The following is a 14,665-nucleotide window of genomic DNA, read 5'->3' on the forward strand; positions in this document are numbered from 1 at the left end:
TAACCTGTATCTATTACCACCCTACACCAAATATTTGTGTAATGATGCCCTGCAAGAAGGCGGTGCTGCAAAGTCCTACTAGTTACCCACTTACTTCACACTGTAAAAACGCCAAAAGCCCTTCTGTGGAAAAAACCACGCCCCTCTGCCAGTTCAGGCAGAAGCTCCCAGGCCCATGAGAAGTCGGGGGCTCGTGGCAGCCTTGCGGGCCCAGGGACTCTTCCCGTGCACAAGCTAGAGGTGAAGGTCAGAGGCCCAGCCTCCACCCCACTGTCTTTCTTACTCATCTCTTCCACAAGGCTCACTCTACCCCTCAAAAAGTCTGAATATTGCTCCCTCCCGAAAGGTCAACTTATTTCCATGTTTAACACCTCAACACAAATGGTTTTGGCTGAATGGTAATAAGAAAATTTTCTTTAAACTTCAAAATCCTGAGTAAAGATATAACATCTTTTGTTGTGGACATTAAAAGTTATTTGTAAACAACAAACCACCAGATTAAAAAGCAACTGTCAGGGCCCTACCATCAATTTTATGTAGTCTACACCATAAACACACATCAACAGCGTTTCGGCTTGAAAACAACATTCTTTGCAATGCTCCCATCAAGGCTGAAGGAACTAGCTGGTGCAGCTTTGCAGCCGTCTACGCAACAGCACAGCACACGGGGACAACGATCAAGGATTAAGAAACGCAACAGCTCTTAGCATCTCCAACTACGGAAAGCAGTTAAAAACCCCATTTTGTGGACAACGGCTCTACTTGCAATGATCTAGAAAGGAGCCCCGAGGAATAATTAGCATTTCCTAGAGAGCAAGTGTGTTTTTCAAGCCGAGTAAACGATAACGCCATAAAACCATAGAACTAAGCTGAATCGTTTTGTAACAGACTTGACAGTTCCCCACGAGACTCAATTAACACTCTATATGACCTTACAATAACTTCTAAATAATCAACTGACTTCTAAAAAAAAGTTATAAGTATCCAGTTTTCCCAAAATTTTAAGGCTCAGAGCACAGATTTAAAAATTCATCATGCTTGAAGAGTTTTCAACTTTTACGTTACCAAAAATACAACGGGGGAAAAGAAGTCCTTGTAGCTTAAAAAATGCACTCTTGAAATAACTCATTATTGAAAACGTATAGAACAAAAAGGAAATAAGAGACACTCCATCACCAGTCAAGAAGATACAGATTTTAGTCTCGGATAGCTCCAAGGGCTAGACTTCAGCGCCTGTTCTGTACCACCAACACGCCGCTTAGGAAAAATACATGCAAACTCCCAGAGCGCACAGACGACTCCAGAAAACCTGGCCACGTGCACGGCCGCCCGAGCCTCCAGCTTTGGGAAGGTGAGGGTAGGGGGTCGCGGGCAGGAATCCTGGCGTGGGTCAGGGACGTGAGGGCTGGAGACTGGGGTTAGTGGGCTGGGATCTGGCCAGGATGATGGGTCGGGGTCCGGTCAGAGGGATGAGGCCAGGGGTCGTGGCCTAGATTCTGGTTGTGGGAAGGATGGACAAGGCCACGGTTCAAGGTCCGGCTGGGGTCCCGAGTTTGGGTCCCGATCTGAGTCCTACTTGCGGGCAGGACCGAGGCTGGGAGTCACGGGCCGGGGGATGGGTTCTGGCTGGGGGTCAGAGATCACGGTGGGGTCCCGGTGGTTCGTGGGCGGCGGGTCTGGGGCCCGGCAGTCGACCGGGGGGGTGGTCACCAACTGCGTCTGACTCCCGGCACCGGGCCCCGGCCTCGGTCCTCCGGGCCGTGGGTCGGCGCCGGTCTGGGTCCTGGGTCTGGGTAGGTCGGGGTGGCGGGCCAGGGTCTGGGCCTGCGTTCGGGTGAGGGGTCGTGGTCCTGGTCCCGGGGCGGGTCGGGGTTCCGGGTCCCCGGCCAGGCCGCAGCCCCCGCCCGCCCGCGCGCCCGGCCGGCCCCACTCACACGCGCGGCAGCTGCAGCGGCGGCGCCCCGCGCCTCTGGAACACGCCGTCCACGAACACGCCGTTCTTGCCGAGGCAGCGCAGGTAGAAGTCGCCGCCGGCGTCGGGCCCGGGCTGCGCCGAGGGCTCGGGGGCCGCCCCGCCATGGCCGCCGCCCGGGGGCGTGAAGATCTCGAGGTGGCGCCGCGAGATGAAGCTCGAGTGGCCCATGCTCACGTCCACCGAGCCCTGCGACGAGTTACGCCCGATGGTCACCGAGCGCTTCTTCATCAGGTACTCGAACTCGCGGCCCTCGAGGCGGGCCACGGCCCAGCCGCCCGCCGGGGACCCGCCGCCCGCGCCCCCGCCGCCCCCGGCCCCGCCGCCCGCGGGAGGCCCGCCCGCGCCCGGGAGCGCCGCGGCCGCCGCCATGGGCCTGCGAGGCCCGGCCGCCTTCCGCCGCCGCCGCCGCCGCCGCCACGGAGCTGAGGGCCGAGCGAGGCCGCCGGCCGGCGAGCGACGAGCGGCGGCGAGGGGCGGGACACGCGCGGCGCGGCGCGAGCCGGCGCCGGGCCGCTGACGGACGGCGGCGCCCGCCAATGGGGGCGGCGCACGGCAGTGGGGCTACCGGCGGCGGCCAATGGCGAGGCGCGCCGGCCCAGCGCCGCACGTCCGGCCGCGGCGCCCGACGCAGGCGCGGCTCCCGGCGGCCAGGAAAACCCGGGGCGGAGCGCGGCCGGCCGCGGAGCCGCCGAGCGGCCGGGGCGGGTGGGGGGTGCTGCGCCCTCGGTCCCCGCGGGGCGGCTGGGCCGGCGGGCAGGGCGAGCCCGCGGACCCCGCACAGCCTCGCGCGGAGCTGGACCTGCCCCCGCCAGGCGTAGTCAGTGTCTCCGGGCCCGCACGCACACAGCCGACACGCTGTGCGCGCTGCAGCTCAGCTAAGCCATTGGGAGACCCCGAGCCAGGGTGTCGGCGGCCCCGGAGCCTGACCATCGCGAGAGCGCGCGGCCTCCCGGGATGCGCACGCGCGTGGTGGGCCGCGGCCGGGAGGCGGGGAGCGGGCGGGAGCGGGAAGGAGAGGGATGCGGGCCGCGGGAGGAGGGAAGGCGGCGGGGTCCCGGCGCGGCCCGCCGACCCTAGGGAAGCGCCGAGGGAGCCGCCCGTGCGGCTCGGGCGCCGGCGGAGTGGAGCGCGGGGCGGCCGCGGCGGAGGGCCCGGGCGGGAGCCACGTGGGCCGCCCCTGTGTGGAGACTCACTCTAAAGAAGTGGAAACTCGTGTGTCCCTCTGAACGTGCGTTTCCATGTTTTATTTCCCCTAGATGTGTTTGCATTGACAGTGCAAGTTCCTGCTGTTTAAACTGCTTTGAATCGTGGGTATGCCGGCGTGTCCTAGACAGACACAAAATCGTCTCATTAAATATTCATTTATATATTGGAGAGATTTTGAGGTGGTGTTGGGACAGGTATGGAAATGCTAAGTAGGGAAACCTCTCATTTAAAAACAAAACACAGTCGATCAAAAGAAGGAGCTTGTGATCAAGTACAACCAGTGTTTCAAGTCACTGTTGACAGAGTGACTGTGGGATGTGCCGTCCCGGTGCTCTGTGCCCTCGCCTTGTGCTGAGCGCACACAATCCAGGACATCCACCACTCTACCTGGCTTTCGGGAGCTTCCTTGTGACGAGGTGGTTGGCGTGTGGAGTACGTGCTGTGAGCTCTTACCAAATTTATACAGGGCTCCTGGGAAGGCTCACTTCCTTTTCACATGTTTTCATCAATACTGAGTGTCCACCCTGTGCACGGAACTCAGGCCTGCAGATGTAAAGAGGATGAGCTTGTAGCATCGCACTGATCTCTCTCCATTATGTCCCTACTATGTAGACACAGGCACCTTGAAAAAAGATGGGCAATGCCAGGCTGTGTGCAAGTAGAAATAGTAAGGACCACGTAGTTCTGAGAAGGGAAGCAGTCACTGAGCACTGGGACAGTCGGAAAAGGCTCCAGAGCAGAGGCAGGGTTGCACCAGGCCTTCCATCCATTCCGAATGCCCAGTAAGCATCCATGTCCACCACGCATAGGCCGGGGCTGGACAAACAGCAGTGAGCAAACCAAGCACCATGTCCCATCAGCGTGTGTAAAAGAAAGAAACAAGCAGGCGAGCCCCGTCATGACTGAGGGGAGAAGCAGCACCAGAAGATGCTCACGAGGTAGGCAGTGTCGCTGCTCTTTACATCAGGAGCGAAGGCAGAGATGGAAGAGACACACCGAGACCCAGGCTTTACAAAGGATAGTTCTTTCATCTGGGAGAGGTGTGCCAAACATCTAGTACATGCTGGACACGGGTGCAGGAAGACAGCTGAGAGTACGACCAAGGGGCCCCTGCCTCGTGGTGCTTATGATCTGGCGGGAAGACCCACAGCACACCTGTGAATTAGTACCGAAGAGCGGCACGTGCTGTAAAGCGGAGTGAAGGGACCAAGAGATGGGCAGGAAGGCCAAAGGAAGAGACGTCTGACCTGACACCTGAAGAACATGCGCTGGAGGCCACAGTGACCTCTGGGCAACACACAAGGGCAACAGCCCTGAGGCAGGGAGATGCTTGGTGTGTCAGAGCCGTGAGCCGGTGAATGAGGGGAGGAAAAACAGCTAGGGAGTGTTGCACAGGGCTTGCTACCTGCTGGGCTCCGCGTTAAGTGAAATGGGAAACCACTGGGCATTTCAAGCAGCATAACATGATCCGATTTAACTTTAAAAAAAAATCAACGTGGGGCGGGCCTCGTGGCCAAGTGGTTAAGTTTGCACGCTCTGCTGCAGGTAGCCCAGTGTTTCATTGGTTCGAATCCTGGGCGCGGACATGACACTGCTCATCAGACCACGCTGAGACAGCGTCCCACTTGCCACAACTAGAAGGACCCACAACGAAGAATATACAACTATGTATCAGGGGGCTTTGGGGAGAAAAAGGAAAAAAATAAAATCTTAAAAAAGAAATCAACCTATTTGCTATATGGGACAAAATTGAAAACAGGTCCATTTGTGTCTCTTGTGATGAGTCAGGCTACAGAAAAGGTAGCTGGACCCACTGTCCTCAGAGCTTTTTACATATGTACCCAATAAACTAATTTTGTGAAAACTTGTAAGCCCCCACCTCTAAGATAATAGCCAAGTTTTCCATCATGTTTAAATAGTTGCAATGGGTGTAATTTCCCAAATATTATAAATACTGATTTAAAATAAAGCCATGACCCAGAGCAATCAGGCAAGAAAAAGGAATAAAAGGAATCCAAACAGGGAGGGAAGAAGTGAAACTCTTGCTGTTTGCAGACGACATGATCTTACATATAGAAAACCCCAAAGAATCCATTGGAAAACTTTTAGAAGTAATCAACAACTACAGCAAAGTTGCAGGATATAAAATCAATTTACATAAATCAGTAGCATTTCTATACTCTAATAATGAACTAACAGAAAAAGAACTCAAGGGGCTGGCCCCGTGGCCAAGTGGTTAAGTTCGCGCACTCTGCTGCAGGCGGCGCAGTGTTTCATTGGTTCGAATCTTGGGCATGGACATGGCACTGCTCATCAAACCACGCTGAGGCAGCGTCCCACATATCTCAACTAGAAGGACCCACAACGAAGAATATACAACTATGTACTGGGGGGCTTGGAGAGAGAAAGGGAAAAAAAAAAAAGAACTCAAGAACACAATATCATTCACAATAGCAACTAAAAGAATAAAATATCTCGGGGTGAATTTAACTAAGGAAGTGAAAGACCTATACAATGATAATTACAAGGCTTTTCTGAAAGAAATGGATGACGACATAAAGAGATGGAAAGACATTCCACACACATGGATTGGAAGAATAAACATAGTTAAAATGTCCATACTACCTAAAGCAGTCTACAGATTCAACACCATCCCAATCAGAATCCCAATGACATTCTTTACAGAAATAGAACAAAGAATCCTAAAATTCATATGGAGCAACAAATGACCCCGAATTGCTAAAGCAATCCTGAGAAAGAAGAACAAAGCCGGAGGCATCACAATCCCTGACTTCAAAACATACTACAAAGCTACAGTAATCAAAACAGCACGGTACTGGTACAAAACCAGGTGCACAGATCAATGGAACAAAATTGAAAGCCCAGAAATAAAACCACACATCTATGGACAGCTTATCTTTGACAAAGGAGCTGAGGGCCTACAATGGAGAAAAGAAAGTCTTTTCAACAAATGGTGCTGGGAAAACTGGAAAGCCACATGTAAAAGAATGAAAATTGACCATGCTTTCTCACCATTCACCAAAATAAACTCAAAATGGATCAAAGACCTAAAGGTGAGACCTGAAACCATAAGGCTTCTAGAAGAAAACGTAGGCAGTAAACTCTTTGACATCAGTATTAAAAGGATTTTTTCGGACACCATGTCTTCTCAGAGAAGGGAAACAATAGAAAGAATAAACAAATGGGACTTCATCAGACTAAAGAGCTTCTTCAAGGCAAGGAAAACAGGATTGAAACCAAAAAACAACCCACTAACTGGGAAAAAATATTTGCAAGTCATATATCTGACAAAGGCTTAATATCCATAATATATAAAGAATTCACACAACTCAACAACAAAAAATCAAACAACCCGATCAAAAAATGGTCTGGAGACATGAACAGACATTTCTCCAAACAAGATATACAGATGGCCAATAGGCACATGAAAAGATGTTCATCATCGCTGATCATCAGGGAAATGCAAATCAAAACTACACCAAGATATTACCTTACACCCATTAGAATGACAAAAATAACTAAAACAAATAGTAACAAATGTTGGAGAGGTTGTGGAGAAAAAGGAACCCTCGTACACTGCTGGTGGGAATGCAAACTGGTGCAGCCGCTATGGAAAACAGTATGGAGATTCCTCAAAAAATTAAAAATAGAACTACCATATGACCCAGCTATTCCCCTACTGGGTGTCTATCCAGAGAGCTTGAAGTCAGCAATTCCTAAAGTCCTATGCACCCCAATGTTTATTGCAGCATTATTTACAATAGTCAAGATGTGGAAGCAACCTAAGTGCCCATCAAAAGATGATTGGATAAAGAAGGTGTGGTGTATATATACAATGAATACTACTCAGCCGTAAAAAAGAACAAAATCGTCCCATTTGCAACAACATGGATGGACCTTGAGGGAATTATGTTAAGTGAAATAAGCCAGTTAGAGAAGGGCAATCTCTGTATGACTCCACTCATATGAGGAATTTAAACATGTAGACAGAGAGAACACATTGGTGGCTACCAGGGGAGAGGTGGGGTGGGGGGTGGGCACAGGGGGTGGAGTGGTGCACCTGCAACACGACTGACAATCAATAATGTACAACTGAAATTTTACAAGTTTGTAACCTATCATTAACTCAATAAAATAAAGCCATGACATCACTTCTTAAATGTATCACATGGACCCTGAATGCCATTGTGATTTGAAACCCACTATCATACGTTTTATAAACAATCTCGTGGTTAACAATAAGGAGTTTTATTAAATCCTTTTCTCCTAAATTCATTTCCCTTCAAATTCCCCCACAAATTTTATTCTGAATACAATAAATGTTTATGCTTGAATGTAATTATTAATGACCCTTATTTTTTATCCCTGGAGAGAAACAGAGAGACATACATATATACATACATATATTTATCTTGCAATTTCCTGTGAACATAAGTCTCATGTTAAAAACATTTGAAATTCATGTTAAAAACATTGAATTAGTATTACGACTATTGTTAACACATAATTGATCAAAGCAGTTTAAATATATACAAGTTTTGATTAAGACTAAAATGTTCAGTTATATTGGATATCTATCTCTAAATAATATGTCTGGGGCTTTTTCCCCACTTGACAATTAGTTCATATATCCACTGATGAGAATTACTAGAACGAAGCAAGGTACAGAATCAATTGATATCCCTGTTTTTTCGTAAATGTATAACATAAATAAACAGAACTAGAGGAAGTTTAATTGTAGCAACCTAACCCTATTCTTTGAACCTCTTCTGATTGCAGGTGCTACATGACAGCAGAACAGAGACTGCAGAGGCCTCGCAGGACTGGGAGATGCTGGAGCAGAGACAGGAGATCTTGGTGCAGCCCAAGCAATTAGTTGAGATTCCAGAAAGGCCACACCCCAGGAGTAAGGGCTACACACCAGGGGTAGAGGAAAAACTAAAGTATCTGAAATGAAGAACTTGTTGAATTTGCTGAGCACCAGACTGGATACAGCTGAAGAGAGGACTTTTCAACTCAAGGTCACATCAATAGAAGTTGCCTGAATCAAAACACAGAGAGAAAAAATGAAAATAAGAAAAAGGATAACAGAAAGGAATATTAGAAACCTGGAGACAAGATCGAATAGTCTCACGTACATAAAGCTGGATTCCCAAAAGGAAAGGAAAAGAAAATGGAGAAGAAATATTGAAAGAGAAGAGGTATAAGAGTTTTACGAATTGGTGAGAATTCACCAATCCACAGATCCAAAAGGTTTAGCAAACCCCAAAGAGGACAAATTCAAAGAAGAACACATGGAGACAAATCATAGTCCAATTGCTGAAAAACAAAGATAAAAATTCCTAAAAGGAGACCAAAAAAAAAAAAAGAAGATACATTACATTCAGGGAAACATCAATAAGAATGACAGCTGACTTCTTGTTAAAATCAATGGAAGCGAGGGCCAGCCCCATGGCCTAGTGGTTATGTTCAATGTGCTCCACTTGGGCAGCCCAGATTTGGTTCCTGGGTGCAGACCTACACCACTCAGCAGCAGCCATGGTGTGGTGCTGTCCCACATACAAAATAAAGGAAGATTGGCACAGATGTGAGCTCAGGGCCAACCATCACGAAAAAAAAAAGAAAGAAAGCAATGAAAGCAAGAAGACAAAGAAATGACATCTATAAAATTCTAAAAGTTAAACAAAAGTCATTGAGACCAGAATTCAATAACTAACAAAAATGTCCTTCGAAAAGGAAGAGTAAGGAAAGACATTTTCAGGTAAACCAAAGCTGAAAAATACTGTCACCAGAAGACCTGACCTTCAAAAAAATACTACACGAAGTTCTTCAGGCCGGAGGAAAATGGTCCCATGTGCAGTACCAGATCTGTACCAAGGAGTAAAGAATACCTGAAAAGGTGGCTGTGGGGTAACTGTGAGATATTTAAATAATTTCTTTAAAAGATTATTGAATGAATGCCTGAAGCAAATTTTAAAATAACACCTTGTGGGTTTAGAGCAGCGCTGTCCAATTCAATTTCCTGCCATAATGGAAATGTTCTCTTACGGCGTCTGTCCGGTACAGAAGCCACCACCTCATGATGCTCTTCTGCACTTCAGATGTGGCTAGTGTAGCCAAGGAGCTGAATTTTAACGTTATACTTAATTATAATTAATTTAACTTTATATTTAAAGATTTTTTTTCCTTTTTCTCCCCAAAGCCCCCTGGTACATAGTTGTATATATTTTTTAGTTGTGGGTCCTTCTAGTTGTAGCATAACTTTATATTTAAACAGCCACATGTGGCTAGTGGCTACCAAATTGGACACTGCGACCTGTAGAAATAACAAACATGACAAGAAGAGAACAGAGTAGGAGGGGAGGCAATGTTTTTCACTGTTTTAAGGTTCTTACATCGTCGATGAAATGATACAATATTATTTCAAAGTGGACTTTGTGAATAAGTGAAGGGTATAGAATTCCTATAATTATATATAAATTATATATATAAATTATATATAATTTCTACATCAACCACTAAAATAAATAAGTATAAATATATATTACATATATTGTTATATACAATATACATATATCAAAAAATACAGTGGAAAAGATAAACTGGAATTTTAAAAATAGGTGAGTAATCCAATAGAAGGCAAGAAAGAAGGAATAAAGCAGATGGAACAAATATAGAATAGCAAGGAGGTGGCTTCACACCCAACTGTGTCAATTATTACATTAAATGTAAGTGTATAGAACACTGCAATTGGAAGTCGGAGTCTTTGAGGCAAAAAAAAAACCACCTAACTTATGAGTTTACAAAACACACACTTTAAATCTAAAGACTGAGACAAGCTGAAAGTACAAGGATAGAAAAAGAGATGTCACCCAAATACGAGTCATGAGAAAGTTGGCCACGTTAACATCAGGCAAGGAGACCTCAAGTTAAGGACTGTCACAAGAGGAGCAGCCCATAATGGTGCAAAGGTCAACTCATCAAAACGCAAGAGTCCTAAGTGTATTGAAGAACGTAACTTCCAAATGTTGGAAGCAAAATTTGACAGACCTAAAAGAACCCACAAATATAGGTGGAGATTTTAACACTTCACTATGTAATTAGCAGAACAAGCAGGCAAAAAAGTCAGCAGGGCTCTGGATTTGAACAGTGTTATTAACTAACTCAGCCGGTTATGCTCCGTGGAAATGGCTACCTGCTCTCCTCACCACAGCTCTCTGGCAGTCCTGCTGCATCATATGTTGGCAGAACAGGAAGGAAAAAGGAACTGAGGAGGAGTCTCAGGCTTCCACCTTGGTCTTTCCACTAACTACTGGGGATGTGGCCTGAGGCCCCACCATCTGGGCTGCACCTCAGTTTCCTCCCCTGCGGGAACAGCCCTAGCTCTGTTTGCGCTCGGAAGGCCCTTCTGCTCCAACCCTCCATTCTGAGGAGGCTCTGGGGGCTAGCCCGCGATGCTACCCCATTTGAGAACACTTTCTAGAAGAAAACAAGATTCAAACAAGGCCTGACCTCTTCAGTGTGTGGAAATTAATAAAGAACCTTCACTAAACTGGAGTGGGGAAGGGCTGCAGGGGGAGCTCCCACCCCAGTCACACATGGTCAAGGACGCCAAACAGGAAGAGAGGACAGTGGCATCTTTCTCAGGAAGTACAACTACTTTAGGACTGAAGGAAGATTTCTCTCCCTACCCGGCAACAGCCCAGCCAATGAGAAACACCACAGCCCAGCCAATGAGAAACGCCACAGCCCAGCCAATGAGAAATGCTGCAGCTCAGCCAATGAGAAATGCCACAGCCTAACCAATGAGAAACATCGCAGCTCAGCCAATGAGAAGCATTGCCGCCCTGAACTGTCACTCTCCCCCAATGGACTTTCCTCCAGAGCAGCCCCTCCCCTCCCCCGTTTCCTCTGTAAAAGCACCTCCTCCTTTGTTGTCTTGATCTGCCTGTGGTTCCCCATGGCACGCACATCCCAAATTGCAATTCTTTTGACTATTCCTGAATAAACTCATTTTGAAATAAATAACAGGCAAACTTGCTTTTTAAGTTGATAAGTGTTTGTGCCAGAGCTGTCCTGATTGGGGACAGTGTTATCAGAATTGTTTGTTATTCAGTTAACAAACCCTTGTGCAGCATTCTCTGCATGCCAGCCACTGCTTTAAGGATTTTCTGGATATTGACTCAGGCTGTCCTCACTAGACACCTCTAGTTGATAGATGCTCTGACTGCCTACAGCGGGAGGCACAGAGAGGTTAACTAACTTGCCTGCATCAGTACAGCCAGTACTGCTCTTCACCACTTCACTAGGAGAGGCAAAAATAAGGCTTCCTCTGAGTGCCACTCACAATAAAAAGGGGTGCTTATTATTGTTATAATAATTGTGAATTTTGATATTCTTTAAGAAACTTCAGCATGAAATCCAGCACTGCAACTGGTTTCACTTAACAAAACACTATGAACAACTTGTGGTTAAAAGTCCTGTGGTCTTGAGAATATAACACCATGTTTCATAATTTTCCCTACTCAAAACCCCTCAGAGGCTCATAGTCATACACCAGAGGAAAGCCAGACCCAGCAGTGTGCATTTCGTGCAAACAGGGGTCCTCCCCGTCCAGCTCCTCCCCAGTGTTCCCTGCTTCTCCCCACTGCTCCCGAGTGGTGTGCATGACCTGTGCCTGCCCAGCCACTTGGCTGTGCCCTCTGCTTACCTGTGCCACCTCCACCCCAAGCACCACCTGCCCCATTGTTCCCGCATTCCACCTTTGTTCGTAGCACTCCTGCCTACACCCAGGTACCTTCTTCCCCACCTATCCATTCCCTCTTCCTGCACAAAGTATTCCCTGTTGTGGCAACTCTGCTCACTCTCTCTCCAGGACCCAGGACTTCCTAACTTGTGTATGTAACAGTTATTTGACACTTAATAATGCATCGCCTTGTGATGTTTCTTGTTGCCTTCCTTGCATTGTTATTTACTTTCTGTACTGTTACTTTTCACACATGTATGTCTCATCTCCCTGCCTCTATTATGAGTAAACACACTGACAGCAGAAACCTTGAGTTATACATTTGAATCACTCACAATGCCATGCCCATAATAGACGCTCAGTACGTAGGTGTCTCGTGAAATCATGTGACTCCATTCATCTGACTCAGGACTGTCAGGTGCTGCTTCACCTCTGTCCTTTGCTGTGGGTACCCTGCCCATTTGGAAGAGATGGAAGTAGCAGTTTCAATTGCACGGAAGACAAGGAGACAATATTCTTATTTTGACCAAGCTTTCAGAGAAAATATAAGGTAGTCATTAAAATATGGCCCTCCTGATAATCAGTACCATAAATTCACAAAGTATTATCATGGATGTAAGCACTATATTAAATAAATAAATTTCACATTCCTTGTTTTCTTCTTTACAGAAACACAAATACTACAGTATTAAAAGGATCATACTACCATAACCTTTCTGCTACGCAGGATTCTGAGAAGAATGAAATGCTCTATTTGGTCAAACCTCCTAGTCTCTGAAGCGGGAACATGGCTGTACTTGTGTTCCTACCACAACAGCCCCACAGTACCAGGCAGGTTGTAGGTATTTAATATATTTGTCAAATCACTGAACTGAATTGAAGTCTGCTTGATAAAGAAACCCAAATTTATCATATGATTATGAAGTTTCAAATAGTAATACAGTCAGAACAAACTGACGTTAAAACTTTACTGACGCGAGTTCCTCTTCCTGACAATTCAGGAGGCACCGCAGGGTCTCGAGGTGCCCATAGTCATAATTACAAATACCATTTTTTTCACTGTCAGGGTATATGCAGAGAAGTACCTGTCAATATAGAGTTCACCCCAACTGGGTTAATTAACTATGTTGGTATAGATAACTAAACAAAAGTAACATATTCTTGAATATTGATTTGCTAAGTTGGTATTATATGCCGACTGATCTATAGAGTCAATATCATCCCAATCAAAACACCAGGTGGCCTTTTTGTAGGAATTGACAAGCTGATTCTAATATTCCTATGGAAATACAAAGGACCTCGGATAGTCAAAACGATCTCCAAAAAGAACTGAGTTGAAGGATTTACAGCTATATGAATATAAATTAATAGAAAGCTATAGTAATCAAATGAATATAAGATGCTTTCTCTAATTCAGCTTTTAAAGGGAAGCTAATAAAATATAGTAATCTATAGCTATAAACCATAGCTAATAAAGCTATCGTAATCAAAATTGTGTGGTGTAAGAATAGACAACTCATAGTGCAGCCACTATGGAAAACAGTATGGAGATTTCTCAAAAAGTTAAAAATAGAAATACCTTATGACCCAGCCATCCCACTACTGGGTATCTATCCAAAGAACCTGAAATCAGAAATCCCAAGAATCCGTTGCACCCCTATGTTCATCGCAGCATTATTTACAATAGCCAAGACGTGGAACCAACCTAAATGCCCAGAAACTGATGATTGGATAAAGAAGATATGGTACATATACACAATGGAATACTACTCAGCCATAAAAACGACAAAATTGGTCCATTCACAGCAACATGGATGGACCTCGAGGGTATTATGTTAAGTGAAATAAGCCAGACAGAGAAAGACGAACTCTATATGACTCCACTCATAGGTGGAAGATAACATATAGACAAGGAGATCTGATCGGTGGTTACCAGGGAAAAGGGGGGGTGGGGAGAGGGCACAAAGGGGGAAGTGGTGTACCCACAACAAGACTAACAATAATGTACAACTGAAATCTCACAAGGCTGTAATCTATCATAATCTTAATTAAAAAAAAAAGTACAGAGAAGAAAAAAAAAAAAAAGAATAGACAACTCAGCGAAACGGAATAAAAGTCCAGAAATAGATTTCCATGATACAATCAACTGATTTTCAACAAAGGTGCCAAAGTTATTCACTGGGGAAAGGGAAGTGTGACGTAATCAATCCGTAGTTGGTCTCTGCTCCCAGTTCCTGACACCGAGCTCCTAAAGCCCTTGGAATTTCCTGAGTGACAGGAGCATGTTTCGTTCTAAGGAGGTGACTCTGGGTGCGCTCGGGGATGGAGGCTCGTCACCAGAAAGATGAAGCCATGATTAGAAGTTGGAACTTTCAGCCCCATCCCCCACCCTCGAGGAGAGGGGCTGGAGTTTGTGTTAATAATTGATCATGATTATGTGATGAAACTCCCATAAAAATCTCTAAACTCTGGGGTTCAGAGAGCTCCCAGCTTAGTGAACACATCCATATGCTGGGAAGGTGGTGCAGCCCAACCCCACAGGGACAGAAGCTCCTGCACTCGGGACACTTGTGGACCTCACCCTATGTGTCTCCTCATCTGGCTGTTCATCTGTATCCTTTAGAATATCCTTTATAACAAACCAGTCAACATAATTAAATATTTCCCTGAGTTTTGCAAGCCATTCTAGCAAATTATTGAACCTGAGGAGGGGGGTT

At 46.3% G+C, this 14,665-nt stretch overlaps 1 protein-coding gene and 1 long non-coding RNA gene across 2 annotated transcripts in view; one reads left to right on the forward strand and one right to left on the reverse strand.

The window, feature by feature from the left end:
* The window catches only part of FOXK2 (forkhead box K2), a 78,745-nt gene extending 76,314 nt beyond the window's left edge, over window positions 1-2,431 (reverse strand). Inside the window, exon 1 of the mRNA XM_023651658.2 lies at window positions 1,935-2,431. Within this exon, the coding sequence (XP_023507426.2) occupies window positions 1,935-2,344 (410 nt within the window). The 5' untranslated portion in view covers window positions 2,345-2,431. The remainder of the gene's footprint in view (window positions 1-1,934) is intronic.
* Window positions 2,432-3,081: 650 nt separating this feature from the next.
* On the forward strand, window positions 3,082-8,376 carry LOC138916201 (uncharacterized). Its single transcript, XR_011423110.1, has 2 exons — window positions 3,082-3,203; window positions 7,982-8,376. It is a non-coding gene; the product is annotated as an uncharacterized lncRNA (long non-coding RNA).
* The last annotated feature ends 6,289 nt before the right edge of the window (window positions 8,377-14,665 follow it).

The sequence above is a fragment of the Equus caballus genome, chromosome 11 (assembly GCF_041296265.1).
Source record: "Equus caballus isolate H_3958 breed thoroughbred chromosome 11, TB-T2T, whole genome shotgun sequence".
NCBI lineage: Eukaryota > Metazoa > Chordata > Mammalia > Perissodactyla > Equidae > Equus > Equus caballus.